At 39.7% G+C, this 21,352-nt stretch overlaps 1 protein-coding gene across 2 annotated transcripts; it reads left to right on the forward strand.

Moving 5' to 3' along the window:
* Positions 1 to 6,714: 6,714 nt before the first annotated feature.
* Positions 6,715 to 19,343, forward strand: LOC117902971 (apolipophorins). Of its 2 annotated transcripts, none has more exons than XM_034814628.1 (8): positions 6,715 to 6,813; positions 6,954 to 7,059; positions 8,994 to 9,019; positions 9,086 to 16,263; positions 16,331 to 16,551; positions 16,614 to 18,732; positions 18,798 to 18,918; positions 18,978 to 19,343. In XM_034814628.1, the coding sequence occupies exons 2-8, from the start codon at positions 6,980 to 6,982 to the stop codon at positions 19,298 to 19,300; spliced, it is 10,068 nt and encodes a 3,355-aa protein (XP_034670519.1). In that variant the 5' UTR covers positions 6,715 to 6,813; positions 6,954 to 6,979; the 3' UTR covers positions 19,301 to 19,343. The 2 variants fall into 2 exon arrangements, with proteins under 2 accessions (XP_034670519.1, XP_034670520.1); XM_034814629.1 differs by having other exon boundaries at positions 6,954 to 7,055; positions 8,990 to 9,019.
* Positions 19,344 to 21,352: the final 2,009 nt, after the last annotated feature.

Here is a 21,352-nt window from a genome sequence, read left to right on the forward strand (position 1 = left end):
TGTAAATGTGTTATATGTTTTTCGAATTTTACATTTTACATTTAAAAATTGTTCTTTATCTGTCATCTGCTTTTATATCATTTATTCTTCTTTCAGGCCATAATAATGATCCAATCTGGTCCTAATTCGGGGAATGGTAAATATGGCCGTTCTATACGGAACTGGCTAGGTTTTCTCGAATCTTTAAAATGTAGAAGAATGTATCAGATTTTCTCAATTTTGTATGAGCGGAGGGGGGTGGGGCGAAATTTTGAAATACACTTGTAACAGTGTGATGTCACAGCAGTCTGAATGAAACACTTGGTTGGTCTATGGTCTGAGAATTAGCCCACTCGGCTATTAGTTCTGGTCAAGAGTATATGTATGTATGTATATACTTTATGGAGTCGGAAACGCTTCCATCTGTGCGTTACATACATCCACATCGAGCACACATAAAATATATCCTATTTACTCTTCGAGTACCGGGTATAAAAATATATATATAAATTAACTAGGTGCAAGCCCCCTCTCGCTTACCAAACGCCATTCTTTTTTTAGATATCATATACTGATGAAATGGTATATTCATCAAAAAATAAATACAAATAAATAAAAATAAAAGCAAAAAAATGCATTTCGGCTAATTATTCATATCATAATAAGCAAAACTATTTTATATCGATCAAATACATTCAAACATAAAAATGATGTAGGTTTACATAAACAACGAGGAGGGACGTGTGAGACGCACGGTACTCAGTCAGTAAATCTGTACCTAAGTGGATTTCTAATTCTAAATTTTAAAATTGTTTAACACGCTCTTTTATCTCTCCCCCCTCCCCTGAAGCCGAACACTGCACGAAGCAGAGTGTGGAATGAGAGAAAGCCTTTACAAATGAATTTCTTCATTATACCCGGTACTCGAAGAGTAAATAGGGTATATTGTATTTGTGGGGAATAACGGTTGTATGTAACGCATAGAAGGAAACGTTTCCGACCCCATAAAGTATATATATTCTTTATCAGCATCAATAGCCGAGTCGATTGAGCCATGTCTGTCTGTCCGTCCGTCCGTCCTTATGAGCGCCTGGATCTCAGAGACCATAAGAGCTAGAGCCACCAAATTTTGCATCCAGACTTCTGTATGCTCACACTGTTACAAGTGTATTTCGAAAATGAGCCCAGCCCCCTTCCGGTCTCGCAAAAGGGCGTAAACCTCCCAAACCTACAATTGTGAAGATAAAAGAAAACTAAAAACGCCATTCCGTAGGGAATGACCATATCTATCAGATCACCAAATTGGAATTCGATTGGACCAATATTATAGCCAGATTGAGGAAATTAATTTGCAGTGGCTAAACCCACCCCGTCCCGCAGCTTATATTTGTTTTTTAACCATTCTCTCATTCACACTCTGCTTCGCCCAGTGTCCGCACACTGGCCGCCGGCCGCTGGCTCTGCCTCTGCCGTGAGTTTGCAGTGTATTGCTCTAGGGGAGGGTGGCGAGCTAAAGAGGCGTTGGCGTGAGTAGTGTTGTAGAGGTAGATGACAAATAACCTCTAAGGTGCAGATTTAGTACTGAGTGCCGGGTATAAAAGTTGTGACGCGTAAGAAGCGTCTCACACGTCTCTTCTCGTTTTAGCTATAACAATGATCACATCTTATCTCAATTCGGCGATCTGATATATATGATCATTCCTTGCAGAATTGTAGATTTCTCTTATCTTCAAAATTGTTAATACAGCAGATTTTCGCCCTTTGTAGGGGCGGGGCTTATTATACCCGGTACTCGAAGAGTAAATAGGGTATATTGTATTTGTGCACAAAGTGAATGTATGTAAGGCACAGAAGGAAACGTCACCGACCCCATAAAGTATATATATTCTTGATCAGCATCAATAGCCGAGTCGATTGAGCCATGTCTGTCTGTCCGTCCGTCTTGTTGAGCGCCTGGATCTCAGAGACCATAAAAGCTAGAGCCACCAAATGTTGCATCCATACTTCTGTGTGCTCACACTGTTACAAGTGTATTTCAAAAATGAGCCACGCCCCCTTCCGACTCCGCAAAAGGGAAAAAAACTCCCAAATCTACAATTTTGAAGATAGCAGAAAACTAAAAACGCCATTCCGTAGGGAATGACCATATCTATCAGATCACCAAATTGGGGCATTATTGGAGCTTTATTATAGCCACAACCCACCCCGTCCCGCAGCTTATTTTTGTTTTTTGCACGTTCTCTCATTCACACTCTGCTTCGCGCAGTGGCCGCACACTGGCCGTCTGCCGCTGGCTCTGCCTCTGCCGCTGGCTCTGCCTCTGCCGTGAGTCTGCAGTGTGGGGGTCTAGGGAAGGGGGGCGAGCTAAAGGAGCGTGTTGGTGTGAGAAGTGTTGTAGATGTAGATGACAGATGAAGAAAAAATTTAAAATTTGACAAATAACCGCTAATGTACAGATGTAGTACTGAGTGCCGGGTATAAAAGTTGTGACGCGTAAGAAGCGTCTCACACGTCCCTTCTCGTTTTTTAAATACACTTGTATCAGTGTGAGCATACAGCAGTCTGGAGGCAAAATTCGGTGGCTCTAGCTCTTATGGTCTCTGAGAACCAGCCGACAAACAAGACGGACAGACAGACATGGCTATATCGACTCGGCTATTGACGCTAATCAATAATACATATACTTTATGGGGTCGGAAACATTTCCTACTGTGCGTTATTCATCGTGCTCCAAGCTATATATTTCATTCATAAAATGTAAAATGTATATATATTTTTTAATTGATAACACTACTTGACACGATTTTGTCGCTTTGATCCAGACTAACTTTTTCTGAATGATATGGGGCTTAGAAATGGATTCATGATATATTTTTTTTCTGTCAGAATTTGTAGAAGAATTATTCAAAATCTGGTATTTTTTCTTAACGCTTTAGGTAAAATTTGAACAGTTTTAGCTCATCCGTCTTTCCATAGATTTTGATGAGCAACACCTTAAGCGCTCAATTAATGCACCTGTACATAAACAAATAGAGGACACTTTTCCGAGTTTTTAAAGTCAAAATGTCGTAAAAAATACCTATCAAAAATCAAAATTTTTGCACTTTAAAGTTTTATATTTCGTAAACGGTAAGCTAAACCCGAAAAGGGTATACATTATAGGGTATACATAATAGATGCATTTATCAGCTTTATAGAATGGCTAAGGGCACTACAACCAGATGTAAGATACTCAAGTTGTGTAAAAAAAAGAAGCGCTATCCCTAAAAAAAAACATTAAAATGTCTGGCATAGAAACAAAAAATTATTATCAAACTTTTTCTAAGCCCCATAGTTTTCATAAAAAGCTGGTCTGGATCGCAGCGGCAAAATCGTGTCGAATAGTGTTGTTGTCTAAAATAGCATAATTAACACATCTACATAAAGAAATAATAGAAAATAAATTATAATAATAAATATAAATATAAACGGAAATAATAATGTAAATAAATAAAAATGTGAGAATAAGCTAAAACTATTGTCTAAACTAACATAATTAACACATCAACAAAAAGAAGTAAGACTGTACTGTTATCATCATAGACTATGAAAATAGATTTTGTGTTTCCTAACAAAGTTTGTCATCTTCATGTTATCTTATAATCTAATTTGAATGTATCCATCTTGAAATATTTTCCAGAAGTCCCACATTCTAGTCATAATTCCAAATTACATTCTTCTGAGCCGAAAATGTGCATTATTAACCTTCATTTCAAAGAGAAATTGATTGAACAATATTTTTTGTCATTCCGTCGTTTAAATTCAATTGCCACGTCGTTTCATTCGTGGTTAAAAAACATTTTCTCCTATAAACTTTCTATGCAAAATGGTTGCTTCGATCATATTTTTCAAAAATTTTTGTTTTCCCAATCTTGTGCCATTATTTAGCCGTGGTTGGTTAAAATTTCCAATTAAAATAACCTAGTTAAACTGACTCAGTTCTCAAAAAATTTAAAAACAGGCAAATATAGGATTTCAAACACATATGTATGTACATACATACATATATACATACATATGTAGTTGTCACAAAAAGTACTAATAAGTAAAGCAAATCATTTCGCAAATGTTGTAACTTTTTCACGAAAAAGTGACATGCCCATATGGATATTTATGTTGCCTTCTTTTATCGGCTGCCCTATCTGTTCGACGGTGCAACCGGAACCTTGCATCTTGCTGGAAATGCTTACACAAACAAATAAAACTAAATTAAACAATTAAAAAAGAGAAGGGACGTGTGAGACGCTTCTTACGCGTCACAACTTTTATACTTGGCACTCAGTACTACATCTGCACCTTAGCGGTTATTTGTCAAATGTTACACTTATTCTTCATCTGTCATCTACATCAAAACCACTACTCACGCCAACACGCTCCTTTAGCTCGCCACCCTCCACTAGAGTCACACACTGCAGAGTAAGGGCAGAGACGCGGCAGAGGCAGAGGCCACAAACTGCGCGAAGTAGAGTGTGAAAGAGAGAATGTGTAAAAAACAAATGTAAGCTGCGGGACAGGGTGGGTTTAGCCACTGCAAATTAATTTCTTCATTGTGGCTATAATAATGATCCATAATGATCGGATCCCAATTTAGTGATCTGGTCATTCCCTACGGAATGGCGTTTTTAGTTTTCTTTTATCTTCAAAATTGTAGATTTGGGATGTTTCCGCCCTTTTGCGGGGGCGGAAGGGGGCGGGGCTCATTTTTGAAATACACTTGTAACAGTGTGAGCATACATAAGTATGGATGCAAAATTTGGTGGCTCTAACTTTTATAGTCTCTGAGATCCAGGCGCTCAACAAGACGTACGGACGGACGGACAGACAGACATGACTCAATCGACTCGGCTATTGATACTGATCAAGAATATAAACGGAAACGTTTCCTTCTATGCGTTACATACATTCACTTTGTGCACAAATACAATATACCCTATTTACTCTTCGAGTACCGGGTATAAAAATACAATATACCCTATTTACTCTTCGAGTACCGGGTACAAAAAGAGATACATACATACTATGTATATACACACAGACGAATATTATTTTATGTCACCTACCTAATATGCAACAAAAAGTTCGAGGACGAGAACTTTAAATATATAAATATTAGTGATTAAAAATTATATCATAAATATAAATATCATTAAATATTAAATGCAAATGTCTTATTTCCGTGCATTTCTTCCATCTTGGTATCAAAACTACTTCTGAATCAATATTAATCAAAAATCAACATTCTTTAGATACCGGAAAATTTCAATCTCAATGGTAACACATAGCATGAACATATGCCGGTCTCTAAGAAAAGATAAACATTTCTAAATACTTTAGATAAACAATATTCAGGTGTATTTTTACTCGCACTCGAGTATTTTATTATGACTCTTTTAAGATGTTGTGATTCACATGGTAGAAGGTGCATCAACATATTGTTATCAAAAGTAATGATATTGTAGGTGATATATAAATATACAAAATAAGTACACCATTCTAGAAGTAACATTTTTCCGAACTGTAATTTTTTCTGTCAGGTACACACACTCGGTCATTTTGCGGGCTTATCGAGCAGCATTTTGCTTTCAAGCTACTTTTAATTAAAGATTAAAGTTTCTTATCAGGCAATAACTGCAATTCATGTACATATGTATGTATGTACAAACAAACATCACATAAAAGCGATCCCAAACAGTACATATGTATGTATGTACACTAAATAAGAGAATTTGTCCAGCACAAAGGCTCAAAATCGGGGACATATGTATGTATATATGTATGTATGTATGTTCGCCTATGTAGTACATATGCACGATATATATTTTATAAATTTAAAGTATTTGGATATATTTATTTTGCACACAACGTAATTATTCGGAAAGTTAATCTTTGATGTGCTTTAAAATTACTTGTTTTAAAACCACAAAAATAGCTTGGGTAAGACAACACTGGTGTCTAACTTCTTACATACAATTTTCATAATGCAGTTTTGACATTTTTTAAACAAAATTTTCAACAATTTAAAAAATTCATGTATTGGTATGTTTGAAGACAATATACATACATCATATTTTTATATATGTATGTATGTATGTATGTACATATGTATGAACAAGTTCATTTATATTTCTTTAAAATTATTACAATCCTTTTACTGGTAAAACGCCTTCGTACATTCAAACATCTATGTACATATGTACATTACGAATGAGATTGATGAAAATATAAATAACACTTATCGGTTTTAATAAAACAATAATATAATTTCAAAAAGTACAATTATACAGCCTTATCTATTAACTTTATAGAAGATAGAATAAATGTAAAGGTACTAAGCTAGGGTCGAGTATCGAAGTCCGACTATTTTGAGATAATAGAAAGTAATCGCCCTTTTCTGGTGATAAAGTCATTTTTCTGTGCCTTAGAGCTACATACATACATACATACATTTGTATGTACATATAGTGTCTATTCGCAGCCGCATGAGACTGCTCGGATCGAGTGGGGAGAATTACCCACCCAGAGCGCACACCAACTGTGCTCATCTTTCCATTCTCTGTACATATGTACATATGTACATGCTATTCATTTAGCCTACGCATGTGAGCGTACTCTCATTATGTACATATTTCTCCGGATGTGTGAGCTCTCGATTTGAGGTATTTAAAGTGAGTGTTTTCAAGAAATCCGGCTTAATTCGAAGTCAGTCGCCATCGGATCCGTACAGAGTCCATAACGGGGTCGTGTGTACATGTGTTTATCAATTTAAAAAGAAAAGTGCAAGTTTAATTGGTGCTTAAGGTATTGAAGTGAGATTGTCAGCTGGATCTGACTAAGATATTCTCGTTTTGTGATCCTAACAAAAAGACAGTTAACAAAAGTTGAGAAGTCTCCACATTCGTATGTCAATAGTGCTCACAGACATTTCCACTTCCTCCAGGAAATCCCTAAGGGGCTCCACACGATGGCCAGGACCACATATGTGTGGCGTTTGATTGCAGTCCTTCTAGCTCTGCTATTAACAGTAGCTGCAACAGATGGTAAGTACTTTTGAGAAACCCTGTCTGAATGCAAGAAAATATACTAAACACACATACAAATGTAGATGATCGAAGGTTAAATGTTATAGGGATTTTTTGATGGGACTTATTTGAATAGTATTTTTATATCTCCTATAGGATATATAGAGATATATATGTATAGAGATATAGAGCCTATAGTTTTAATTTTCTCCTGAGTTTGCAACTTACAGAAGAAAACATCTTTCTTTAAATTCAATGATTAATGTTCAATGTTTGGGTTCAAGAGTATGGATGGGGTCGAAGTTTTTAAAAATAAGATATGAGAATATAAATACATATTCAATTCATTGCATTCATCGCTGTCTCACTTTTAATCCGTTAATCCGTTCACAACTATGGATTTTGTGCTTGCTTTATTCTCAACGTTAATATTAAAAACAAACAACAAAATACTTATGCACATATTTAAAGAATTACATTTAAAAATATGAAAACTGGGAACAATGGGAATTACATATGTATCACAGTCAAATTATCACTGACTCAGTTCTAGAATGTCTCTATAGGCGACATGAATAGAGATGCCGAGCACTTACCGGAAACTATAAAGGTTAACATAGACACATAGATCTTTCTTTAAATTTCCGAATTTCCTATGCGAAGTTTCCCACTGATTGCAGTGTAATTTTAATTTAAAAGTGAATTTCAAAAATGAAATTGAAGTCAGTCTACACTAATAGTGTCTGATATTTATATATACATACATACATACATATGTATGTACATACATATGTGTAAAAGTTCATACACTATTTTGTAGGAAGTTTATTCTTGGTATTTACATATGTATGTATGTATGTATGTAGATTCGGAATTATAAATCATAAGTCCCCCACTTACCGGAAACTATAAAGGTTAACAGATATATACATAGATCTTTCTTTAAATTTCCGAATTTCCCATGCGAAGTTTCCCACTGATTGCAGTGTAATTATACCCGGTACTCGAAGAGTAAATAGGGTATTTTGTATTTGTGCACATAACGGTTGTATGTAACGCACAGAAGGAAACGTTTCCGACCCCATAAAGTATATATATTCTTGATCAGCATCAATAGCCGAGTCTATGTCTGTCTGTCTGTCTGTCCGTCTGTCCGTCTGTCCATCTGTCCGTCCGTCCATCTTGTTTGTCGGCTAGTTTTTAGAGACTATAAGAGCTAGAGCCACCAAATTTTGGCACCAGACTGCTGTATGCTCACACTGAAACCAGTGTATTTCAAAAATGAGCCACGCCCCCTTCCGCCTCCGCAAAAGGGCGAAAACCTCCCAAATCTACAATTTTGAAGATAGCAGAAAACTAAAAACGCCATTCCGTAGGGACCTTATCTATCAGATCACCAAATTGGGATCCGATTGGATCATTATTATAGCCACAATGAAGAAATTAATTTGCAGTAGCCAAACCCACCCCGTCCCGCAGCATTCACACTCTGCTTCGCGCTGTTTATGGCCTGGCCCCTGACACGTCACTGCCTCTGCCTCTGCCGCTGCCTCTGCCGCGACTCTGCAGTGTGTGTTTCTAGGGGAGGGTGGCGAGCTAAAGGAGCGTGTTGGCGTGAGTAATGTTGTTGATGTAGATGACAGATGAAGAAAAAATTTAAAATTTGACAAATAACCGCTAAAGTGCAGATGTAGTACTGAGTGCCGGGTATAAAAGTTGTGACGCGTAAGAAGCGTCTCACACGTCCCTTCTCGTTTTAATTTAAAATTGAATTTCAAAAATTAAATTGAAGTCAGACAAGTCTACACTTATAGTGTCTGATATTAATACATATATACATACAAACATATGTGTAGGAATATGTATTGTAGGAAGTTTATTCTTAGTATTTACATATGTACATATGTATGTAGATTCGGAATTATAAATCCCATGTTTGCTTGAACTTTCAGGTAGCAGTTGCAAAAAAGGATGCCCAAAATGTAAGTAGTTTTCTTTACAATTTCTAAACGAACATTTAAACATATTTTTGTGATCATTTTTAATAGCTGACAATGGCCTATTGAAGTATACACCCGGAAATTATTATGAATATGCATTCGATAGCATTTTAACGGTTGGATTAAGTTCCGGTGCAGTTAGTGAAGCCGATGACACCAGCCTCAAGGTGACAGGGTCGGCGAAGATATTTGCGGAGGGAAACTGTGGGTACACGCTTCAGGTCGGCTCTGTGAAAGTTACCAACACCAAGGAGTCCGTAGAAAAAAAGATACTGAGCAGCATTCAAAAGCCAATTTACTTCACCCTCGTTAGTGGCCACTTGGAACCGGAAATTTGTTCAGACCCTAATGATGCTGCTTACTCTCTGAATATTAAGCGAGCCATTATTTCACTTCTGCAATCGGGAACCGATTCGGATTATGAAATTGATGTATTTGGCCAGTGCCAAACGCACACATCATCTTCCAAAGCGGGTAATGCGGAAATTATCACAAAGGTACGCAATTTGAACAGCTGCGCCTACCGTGAGCAGATAAACAGCGGACTGGTCTCGGGAGTTGTCAATGCGAAAGCTGGCATAACGTCAAGCTTGCTTTTGGATGCCAATTACATTAAAGAATTGAAGATTGGAGGAGGCGTTATTGAAAATGTACAACTGGTGGAGACATATAAATTTATTGCTTCTGCTAGAGGAAACTCTGAGATCAGTGCCAAAGCTATTACCAGCCTTAAACTGAAAAATCCTGCCGGTACAAAGGCTAATGCACCGGCGACTGGAGCAACTGCAAGAAGCTTACTATACCAAAAGCCCGAAACATACGCATCCAAGAACATAAATTCACTAAAAGCCATACTATCGGATCTTGTAGACTCAACCACCGACTATGTTAAAAAGGACAGCGCCAAAAAGTTTGTTGAGTTTATTAGATTGCTCCGTCAATCGGACAGTGATACCCTGCTAGAACTTGCCGCATTTCCCCACCCGAACAAGGTATTGGCTCGCAAGGTTTACCTAGATGGACTTTTCCGCACCAATACCGCTGAGTCTGCTGTGGCGATTCTTAAACAGCTCTCAAAATTGGGTGAAAAGGAGCAAGCTATAGCCATACTATCATTAAACTTGGTAGGGTCTGTTGACAAAAATACTCTTAATCAAGCTGCTTCTCAATTGTCACCCAGTGCTCCTAAGGAGTTATACTTATCAGTTGGTACTTTGGTGGCCAAGTACTGCGCCCAACACGGCTGTCAGGCAGGAGAAATCGACCTTATATCCAAAAAATTTACAGATAGTCTTAAGCAGTGTAAACCAAATACCAAGAAGGAAGAAGAACGCTTTGTATATATATTGAAAGGCATCGGTAATGCACAAATCCTGCCTGGCAGCACTGCAGCCGCTCTAAGTGAATGCGCGTCGACAGGGCGACCGAATCGTATTCGTGTTGCAGCTTTGCAAGCATTTTCAGCTGTCACCTGCGACCCAACGCTGCAAAATAAATCCTTGGAGCTGCTAAAAGACCGCAATGAAGATTCAGAGCTACGCATTGAAGCCTACTTGTCTGCAATTTCGTGCCCTAATCCTGAAGTGGCTAACGAAATATCACAAATTGTGAACTCCGAAAATGTATATCAAGTCGGTGGCTTCATTTCGTCTAATTTAAAGGCGATTCGAGATTCCACAGATCCCACTCGGGAGCAACAAAGATACCATTTAGCCAACATTCGTGTGACTAAGACATTTCCAAGAAACTACAGGCGATATAGTTTTAACAATGAGGTTTCCTACAAACTGGATGCACTAGGCTTAAGCGCTAGTTCTGACTACAAGCTAATATATTCGCAGCATGGATTTCTCCCTCGCTCATCCCGCATAAATGTGACTACAGAAATCTTTGGGACTAGTTTCAATGTGTTCGAGGCGAGCGTGCGTCAAGAAAATTTAGAAACCATTTTGGAGTACTATTTAGGGCCCAAGGGTTTGCTTAACAAAGATTTCGATGAAATTGTAAAGCTCATTGAAGTTACTGGAGCTGGAGCCGGAGCCGGAGCTGGAGGACGTGCCAAGCGTTCAATTGTTGATGATGCTGCTAAGACGTCGAAAAAATATAAAACATATGGCAGTAAAAATAAGCAAGATCTTAATTTAGATCTCTCGCTGAAATTTTTCGGATCGGAGTTGGCGTTCCTGAGTTTAGGCGACAACATGCCAAGTACAATGGACGATATCATTAAGCATTTCTCTGAGGCGTTTGATAAGGCTAAGAATGACTTGTCTTCCTTCGAAAAGCAATTTGCTAGTCACCATCTATTCCTCGACACAGAGTTTTCGTACCCAACCGGCGTAGGCGTGCCTCTTGAACTTACAGCTCAGGGATTCGCTGCTAACAAAATCGATTTCGCCGTCAATGTTGATGTAAACGCTATTTTGGAGCAAAACTGGCAGAGGGCCAAGTACCGTCTAAAGTTTGTACCCAGCATTGATATTAATGTTAATATTCAAATAGGGTTCAATGCTCATGTACTGTCCACTGGACTTCGCGTAGCATCTACAGCCCACTCGGCTACGGGAAATGATGTTACACTATCGTTTATTAACGACGGGGAGGGATTTAATGTTGACGTAGAACTGCCAAGAGAGAAACTAGAACTAATTGATATTAAAATAAACACTGAATTCTTTGTAGCTGAACAAGACAAGCAAAAGTCAGTTTTACTGAAGACTACCAAAAAAAAAAAGAATTCACAGCCCAGCGAGCTATGCTTTAATCAATTGGAAGTCGTTGGCTTGAACGTGTGCATCGAAAGCTCGACTAGTCTCAGCGAAATTCAAGCGGGATCTGGTAGTGGTTCCGAAAAGGGTCAGACCCTTTTTGACCAATTCTATTTATCACGACCATTAAGCTTTGCAATCTATTTATCGTCAGAGCGAAAGTTGAATTTTAAGGGTGTGCACTCAGTAAAACCCTCCGGAAGCCAGCAGTGGAAACTGGACTACAGTACTCCCGGCTCTAAAGTTTCCCACGATACCACCGTATCCTTCGAGCTAGGCTCAAAGCCACGTATATATGGGCGGTTAGGTTTTGATAATTCTCAATACCACTTTGGAGTAGAAACTGGAATAACCAATGACAATAACGAATTGGTGGTCTATGGACAGTATGAGCAGGATAAGGATATACAAAAAAGCAAAATCGGGTTTAGCAAGAACGGAAACGAATACAAGCCTTTGATTGAAATACATGACAAGACTGGCGTCACGAACAGCATTAACGGATACCGGGCCGACGGAAAAATCGTCGTTCAGAAAACCAATGACAAGCAGGCTCGGTATAACTTCGAAAATTTTCAAGTATCAAATTCCAATAACGAACGGATCACTGTAAATGGATGGACTGATGTTGGCCCAAGTTCAGTTAATGCCGAACTGCACATTGCTTCGGGGCAGCAGTCCCACCTAGTAAAGAGTAATTTCAAGCTGGAAAATGGGTTTTACGCAGCGGGTCTCTTCGTAAACGACGAAAGCTCGCCGGAAAATGTATATGGAAGCTCCGCACAATTGACAGTTAAGGATCAGGCATATGCTCTTACAATAGCTGTAAAAGCTGCAGCATGGAGCATCGACAGCGATACCGGGGTTGAGTTCGAAAAAGTTGACAACTCAAATTCCGTACGTACTGGCACATTTTCACAAAAACTATCGGTCGATCACAAGAAAAAACCAGTCGGTTCAGTTAGCGTAAAGTCCACTTTTGACGTGAATAAATTCGATTTCACTGCTGAAGTTTCCGGTGATCACAAGGTGGGATCGGTGACCGTCAAATATCAGAGCAACCAGCGATCCGTAAGTGATTATGCCCTCGAGGTAAATGGAAAGCTGAACAAGCATTCCGTTGATCTTGTATCGAAGTGCGAACTGAATGGAAACATTTACGTTGTGGACAATGTTGTCACTACTAGTTGGGGTACTTCTCTGACTGCGAAGGGTGAACTTGGCCAACGCTACACGCTCCAAGACGTCCGCATTGATCTTCAAGGTAACGTTCAGTTTAGTGGAAAAGACAAGCCTACTCAATGGACACTTAAAGTAATCGGCACGCCAGACAAAACCAACAGCGAGTTTCGGGTTAGCCGAGAAGCCGCTGAGCTGCTCAAATTGACTGCCGAGTCCCAGCATCCTCTGGATAAGATTTCTGCAGCTAAGGTCAACTTGATTGTAAAGAATCTCTTGACCGCCAAAAGCGAGTTCAAGATTGCAAAAAATGGTAAGGGGGAGTTAACAGCCATTATTGATACCCAAAAGACTGAACCCAAGCACAAGCTAGAGCTCGAGTCCAAGTTCCATATTCAGGCTCCTAAGTATGATATCGACACAAGCTTCACACTAGATGGCGACAAAAAAATGCACTTCAAATCGGAAAATAACCTGGATAAGCTCAAGTTCTCCACTAAAAATACAGCAGAAGCGAGCGACAAGAAACTCTTATTTGAGGCCAATGGCAATGTTAAGGGTGACTGGCGAGCAAATGGTGAAGTTCAGGGTGGATTTGCCTTAACTACTCCCGATGGTCGAGTAGTCGACGGTGGCATCCATCGCAAGGTTACAGCCAACGTCAAGACAGGAATTACCCAAGGAAGTATGGACGCCCATATTAATGACCAGCCATCTGGCAGTAATAATAAACGTTCGGTGACATTAAAGGGAAAGCTGGATCGCCTAAACATCCGGACTAAAGAATTTTCTGTTAATAGCCAAATTGTATACACATCATTGGATGGGCAAAAGTCGGAACTAAGCTATAAGATCAAGCAACAACCAAAGGGGGAGGGCAAGAGTCTCGACATAACTCTTTCTGCACATGGTAGTTCTCTGAGCCAGCCCATAGAGATCTCGGTTGTTGCGGATGAGTACAGTACTCACCAAGCTACTGGTCGCATTAATTGTAAATATGGCGAGCTTCTGTTGCTAAATCTGAACGGCAATTATCATTGCGCACAGAACAATATACCAACTACATATGAGTTCCAGGCTGATATTCAAGTCCCAAAATCAAGCCTCAAGTCATTGACTATTAACAGCCATGGAAAGCTGTTAAAGACAGGTACCGCTAATAGTGCCTTCAATGTTGAGTTCTTCACAGATGCGAAGACAGGTGATGGACAATTCGTTCGCGTCAATACCGACTGGAAGGGCACACCAGAAGAGGGAAGTTACGCTCTCGAGGCACAAAGCACCCACATGGGCTCTCCCTTAAAAATCAATGGTGACTACCATCGCGAAAAATCTGGCAGCTTGAAGGATGGCGACGCCAGGGGCAAGCTAAAGTACGGATTCAATGCACTATATGGAGACAAGTATGTAAAAAGCGACGCCGCCCTTGCCTATAGCTCTGAGACAGCAACACTGTCTTATACATTAGATTCAAGCTACGAATCGGCCAAGAACATCGAAATAAATATTCGTAGTCAGAAGTCTGTAGAGGAATCTTACGTTGTGGCCGTGCAAGCCAAGCAGGCGGGTAAGTCCTATGGATTAGACACGAAATTGTATCGGTCTGCGCACAAGAAAGGAGTTGATATTCGTGTTGACTTGTCGAATGGCCAGCCGATTGTTCTAACAAGCATTGCTGAAGTGTTGGGTGAGCGGAAGGGTAAAGTGAGCCTGGAAATAGAAAACCTAGCCGACCTAGATTTAAAATTGAGCAGCGAAGCTTCGTATGTTAGCGTTGACGACTTCTATATTGTTGGAAGCTGGAGCTCCAAGAAATTAAAACTTGACGGCTACGAATTGGATATACGAGCCCAGGGCAAAAGCATTAAAGCACAACTGAAGAATATACAAGGTCTGGTATTCTTAGGCACAGCCACCTATACCCTTAAAAAGGAACAGAGCAAGGCCATCATTGAGGGTCAAGGCCAAGTTCAGTATCAAGGAAAATCACATTCGGGAAATTTTAAGCTCGCCCGTCAGCAATTTAATTTAGACACTGATAAGGAAATTGGCTTTTCTTACACCTTTAATGGGAATTTTGGACCCAAAAATAGCGTGTCTACGCTGAAGATAACCAATAAGGAATTTAACACAAAATTGTCTCTATGCGAGGAAAAGAAACAGTGCACAAATGTACAACTTCAGTCCATTGTAAATATAGACGAGCAACAACTGGATTCTGTACAACACTCCACTCTCATTCTTGTGGATCTACGTGAGTTGGGCTACCCATATGAATTTGAATTAAAGTCGCAGAGCACACGCCAAGCATTTAAGTATCAATATCATCTAGACAGTTTCATTATTTCGGGAAACAATCTAAAGTACCAACTTACCGCAAGCGTCCAACCCACATCATCCACCATCAAGCTAGCATTTCCCAAGCGTCAGATTTTGTTCGAAACCTCGCAAAAGACTCCTGAAGGTAGCATTTTTGGTCATTATGAACAATCAGCTGCATTCTACATCGATAAGCTTGAACGCCCCGAGAATGTCGTTCGCGTTTCAGCTATTCTAGACGTATCAGGGGTCGAGCAAGTCGCTTTTAATGCCAAGGGTCACCTTAAAGTTGAGCATCCCACTATTCGTCCACTCAGTATTTCGGGACACGTTGATGCCAATCGCGAGCATCAAATCGCAAGTGCTGAACTCGTATTTGACATATTCCGGTTGCCAGAACAAAAGATCATTGCATCCAGCGTCATTAAAAATACAAGAGCACAACAGGGTTTCAACATTACAACCACACAACAGGTTAATTCCAATGGACTAAAGTTCCAGTATGAACTAAATGGTCACACAGCCGTCAACACCGAAGCCCAAGAGTTCAGTTTTGGAGTAGACCTTCACAGCGGCAACGGTAATGTAAAGGTCGGAGCGTATGCATTGGCCAATAAAGAAAAACTGGAGATTTCTGTAGACGCATTAAACGAAACGATTCTTCGAATCATTGGCGACTTCAACAAGCAAAAACGTTCTGCCAAATTCAACTCAAAGCTTCAAGTTTTTGATAAAATTCCAATTGAAATTGCTAGTGAGATCCAACCCACTTTTGCCAGAGTTTCACTTAAGCGCCAGGATCTAATTGATGCAAATACAGAAATAAAATTGGGAAAGGAGTTAAAATTCGATATTTCTGGTCGTGGAAAATCGCTTTTGAATGGACGAGTAGCTTTAGACGCTGCAAACTTCCTTCAAACCACATACAAGTCAAATGATGATGATGTGAAAGCCTTCTTGGTAAGAACAAGTTTATTTACACACTCGTATAAGTTTCAATGATATATTTAAATATTGTTTGATACAGCTGATTGTTGAAGCGGAAGTTAAAAAGGACACAAAAGACATTACTGAGAAGCTAAAGCAGCGCTTCGAAAAGTTAAGACAAGAATCCGAACAGATCTTAAAAACTGCTAAGGAAGCCCAACCAGATTTCTCGAAACTGAAGACTAAAATTGACGAAAATCTTAAAACAATTGTTCAAGAGCTGGAAATCGACCCCTCCTTAGCACCTATCATCGATGGCATGTAAGTTCCATACAGAGCAAGACCTGATAAAAGTTATTTATTATTTTTGCACTTTTTTCTAGACGCACCGTGGTAACAAAAATCGCAGCTATTACTAATGACTTGGCCAAGACGACATCAGTGTTTTACGAGAAAGTTCAGAAGGCATTGACTGAGATTTATGAAAAGTTGCAGGCCCTTTGGAATGACTCACTTTCGAAGGCATGGGAGGAATTTATAATAACTGCCACTGAAGTGATTGGTCAGCTGCGGGTTGAGATAGTCAAAGTTTACACTAAAGCATTCCAGGATCTGCTGGGTCTCCTCGAAAAGTATGGACCAGCACTGAAAAACTATGGCAAAGCAGTCAACGAATTTCTGAAACCAATCAACGAGGCAGCTCAAGAATTCATTAAGGTGCTAGTGCATTCGACTGAAGAAGTCATTGAAGAGCTTAAACAGTATGCTTCCAAATTCCCTACGTTCGAGAGCATACGCGCAGAGTTCAACGAAAAAATGCAAGCTTTGAAACTGGTCGAAAAGACGTTGGAGATCGTTAACAATCTGTTTGATCAATTGCACATTTTACCACAAACACAAGAAACATCAGAATTTCTACAGAAGTTACACGATTATTTAGAAGCAAAACTAAAGCAGCAATCTGTCAATGATGAAAAATTGCTAGAAGAATTAAGCAAGCTTTTAATTAAGGCCGTCCGCTCAATTTGGGCCTCGATCGAAAACAGCGCTCCAGGTGCTGCCGCTCCAGTGGGTGATTTGCAGACATGGTTTGCTTCACTTCCTCACTCTGTAGACCAGCTATTCAAACTTCCAGTCTTACTTTCATTCCGTTCCAGTTCTATAAACTATTTGCTAAACGAGAACTGGGAACAAATTTTCACAAAAGACGTATTAAAATCATGGGTGTTCTTCAAGGACTTTGAATTAAGAGGGCATGTCGTGGATGGGCAACACGTGTTTACTTTCGATGGACAGCATTATACGTACCCTGGCAACTGCAAATATATATTGGCACAAGACAGTGTGGACAATAATTTTACCGTCATTGGGCAGCTTACCAATGGAAAACTTAAGGGCATAACAGTTGTAGATAGGGATGGAAACTACGTCGAGGTCGCTGATACTGTTGCGCTAAAGGTAAATGGTAAACCAGTAGAATACCCGCAACATTTGCCCGGAATTCACATATGGCGCCGATTCTATACTATACACTTATTTTCTGAATATGGCGTAAATGTTGTGTGCACCACAGACCTGAAAATTTGTCACGTTAACGTGAACGGTTTCTATACTGGAAAAACACGAGGTCTGCTCGGCAATGGGAACGCTGAGCCATACGACGACTATTTACAAGTTGATGGTACCCTAGCAGCCAACTCTGCTTTGTTAGGCAACGATTATGGCGTTGGAAAATGCTCAGCTGTTCTATTTAACAATGAACAAATAGATAGCAAAAAACGAGATGAAATATGTGAAGAGATATTCGGAATAGAGTCCCCCTTGGCGCTCAATTATTTGACATTGGACTCTAAACCATACCGAAAGGCGTGCGATATTGCGCTCGAGAAAACTGCCGAAAAGGATAAGGAGGCAGCTGCGTGCACTTTTGCTTTGGCATACGGCTCCGCAATCAAACAAATTAACAAGTGGGTATTATTACCACCACGCTGCCTCAAGTGTACAGGTGCACCTGGCCAACGTGACCTCGGTGATGAGTTCACAGTCAAGTTGCCAAATATCAAGGCCGACGTCGTGTTTGTCGTTGACATAAATGTAACGCCGGCAGTTCTAGGCAATCTGATATCACCGGCCATCACAGAGATTCGCGAGTCACTCAAGAGCCGCGGCTTTACTGATGTGCAAATTGGCGTTATTATATTTGACGAGTCAAAACGATACCCAGCCCTGCTTACAAGCGATAACGGAAAAATTAACTACAAAGGAAATGTTGCTAATGTTCAGCTCAACGGACCAAAACGATTCTGTGACAATTGTGTGGAGCAAATAATTACTGAAAAGAAAGTTCTTGACATTTACAATGCACTAGAACGTCTGGTGAAGAATCTTGTTCCTCAGTCGGATGAAAAGGCCTTCCATCTGGCCTTAGACTATCCATTCCGAGCTGGCGCTGCGAAGAGCATTATTGGAGTGCGGAGTGACTCTCTACAATATAAAAATTGGGTAAGCATTGTTTTTCTTAATTTCAAAATATGTTAATGGAAACATGCATGCTTCTCTGCCCACAGTGGAAGTTAGTACGAGCTCAAATAACTGAAGGAGTTACCAAGTTTGATGGCGCCCTGCTCCATCTCGTAGCACCAGTAAAATCGCTTGCATTGGAGGGAGTACCAGACGAAAAATTAGTTGGTAAATATATTTAAGCTACCTCATCATGAAACATATTCACAATGTTCTGTTTATTACAGGCTTTAATTCTCGCTTAGTTGCAACTTTAGATGGTAAAGATAACAAGAAGCGTACTAAGCTCCAATTTGAAAGTGACATGGGCATTGATTTTGTTCTCAACAATGGTGGATGGGTGTTTGCAACTCAAAACTTTGACAATTTAAAGGCACCAGAGCAAAGGAAATTCCTAAACCAAATCACATCGTCTATCGCAGATACTCTCTTCAAGACCGACGTCATTAGTGATTGTCGCTGCCTTCCGGTTCATGGACTACACGGCCAGCATAAATGTGTCATCAAATCGTCGAGCTTTATCCCAAATAAGAAGCCAAAGACCGCCTAAAATTTCGACTTCGCGTTCACCCATAAATACGTTTGTAATTTTTGTACGTAATATGTAGAATGTAAATAAAATAAAAAATAAATTATTAAAAATGTAATTAGTAAGGCTTTTATTTTTTAAAGAAAATAAAAGAAAGTCTTTAAAGGAGAAGTTGTCTTAGCGTCTAAGACCAATAACTAAGAATAAGAATAAGATAACTATACTTTATGGGGTCGGAAACGTTTCCTCCTGTGCGTTACTTTGTCCACTAATACAATATACCCTATTTACTCTTCAAGGACCGGGTATAAAAATGTTAGAGTATTGAAACGTCAAGTTCGTCAAACATATCGTCTTCTGCAGCTGAACTTAAGTAAGTCAGATTGATCTCCTATCTTCTTTGGCCATTCTGCTCGTACTTCATTATTATGACAAACAGCTGATTCCCAGGAAAGCTACCCAGGTCATGTGTATCCATATAGTTTACCAAGCATGAACGGCATTTTCTACCCTTTATTAAATGAAAGCTCCCTACTTCATGATCTTCAATTAGTTAAGCCGGTATATTCACCGGGCCCTGAAGGAGTTCCCGGCTGTGTACTCAGGTACTGTGCCGAGTCACTGTGCGGACTCTTGCCTAAACCTTTCACTCTATCCATCCATTCTTCTTGCTTTCCCCCCAATCTGAAAGGATTCTTTTATAATTCCTCTCCATAAGAAAGGTGGCAAGTCTGACGCAAAAAACTATAGAGGGATATCTAAGTTATCCGCTATTCCTAAAATGTTTGAGAAAATTTTAACTCCGTACTTGCAACATCTCTGGAAACCACTTATATCTCCAGCTCAGCACGGATTTATAAGGCGGTGATCAACAACCGCTAATCTTTTAGAATTCACCTCCTTTGCCAATAAAGGCTTCCAAATTAACTTGCAGACGTATGTTATTTACACTGATTTCAGTTAGGCATTCGATTCTGTAATCCATTCTATTCTTGCACAAAAGCTCGACCTTCTACGGTTTCCGCCTAATCTTTTGAGATGGATTTCTGGCTACCTGTGTTCCAGTGCTCTTCAAAAACTCCTTATCTTTACCTGTTATGGTTACTTCTGGAGTACCACAGGGTAGCCATTTAGGAAATCAGATCTCAAAAACTTTCAGTCATGGTGTTGTGTTATATGTTACACCTTAACGCCTCGAAATGCAAAGTAATGACTTTTCATCGCTCCAGCCCCTCACTGGCTCCTTACACCCTCTGCGGTAGTTCTACTGAGAGAAATTCATTGTTTGATGATCTTGGTGTTAGACTAGATCCAAAGTTAAAGTTTTCTGAACCCATTTCTACCATGGTGAATAAAGCCATGGGTGTGCTTGGGTTTATAAAGAGGTGGTCAAAGGAATTTGTTGACCCCTATATAACGAAGACTCTCTATATCTCGCTTGTTCGTCCGATTTTAGAATACGGCTCATGTGTATGGTGCCCTCAGTACAACATACATCAGGACCGTATTGAATCAGTGCAGAACAACTTTTTACTTTTTTCCCTGCGTGGTCTCAACTGTAGTAGACTCCTTCTAATAAACCTTCCATCTTTAGTTAATCGTAGAAAAATGCTTGGTGTAATTTTTATGCATAACTTGATCAAGGGGGATGTAGACTGCCCTGACTTGTTGAGCCGCGTAAACTTTACGATTCCCATTAGACCCACTAGAAACTATATTCCTTTGTTCCTTCCACTGTGTAAATCGAATTATGCCTTGCACGAACCCTTTAGGGTTTTATGCTCGGATTATATTTCCCTCTCTCACATTATATCCTCGACTGACTCCCTTCCTCTTCTTAAATCTCTTATACTAGCCTACCTCTCCCGTAGTTATTTTAATTTTAGCTTTGTCTTGTTTCTGACTTTGATAAATTTGCTTTATTAGCAATAGTTGCTCTAGTTTAGTTGTGTTTAGATCTAATTTTCCACGAATATAAGCCTAACACCTATCTTTCCTGCATGCTCGCGACGGTTCCCTCGGTCGGAGGGCTGCGTTCAGCTGGGTTCCGCGCGTAACAGGCTTTGGCTTGGT

The sequence above is a fragment of the Drosophila subobscura genome, chromosome dot (assembly GCF_008121235.1).
Source record: "Drosophila subobscura isolate 14011-0131.10 chromosome dot, UCBerk_Dsub_1.0, whole genome shotgun sequence".
Taxonomy (NCBI): Eukaryota; Metazoa; Arthropoda; class Insecta; order Diptera; family Drosophilidae; genus Drosophila; species Drosophila subobscura.

Coding starts and splice junctions, on each gene's coding strand:
- LOC117902971 (XM_034814628.1), top strand. CDS start 6,980: ATGGCCAGGACCACATATGTGTGGCGTTTGATTGCAGTCCTTCTAGCT. Junction 16,552..16,613: donor GCACCTATCATCGATGGCAT/GTAAGTTCCATA, acceptor ACTTTTTTCTAG/ACGCACCGTGGTAACAAAAA. Junction 18,733..18,797: donor CTCTACAATATAAAAATTGG/GTAAGCATTGTT, acceptor CTCTGCCCACAG/TGGAAGTTAGTACGAGCTCA.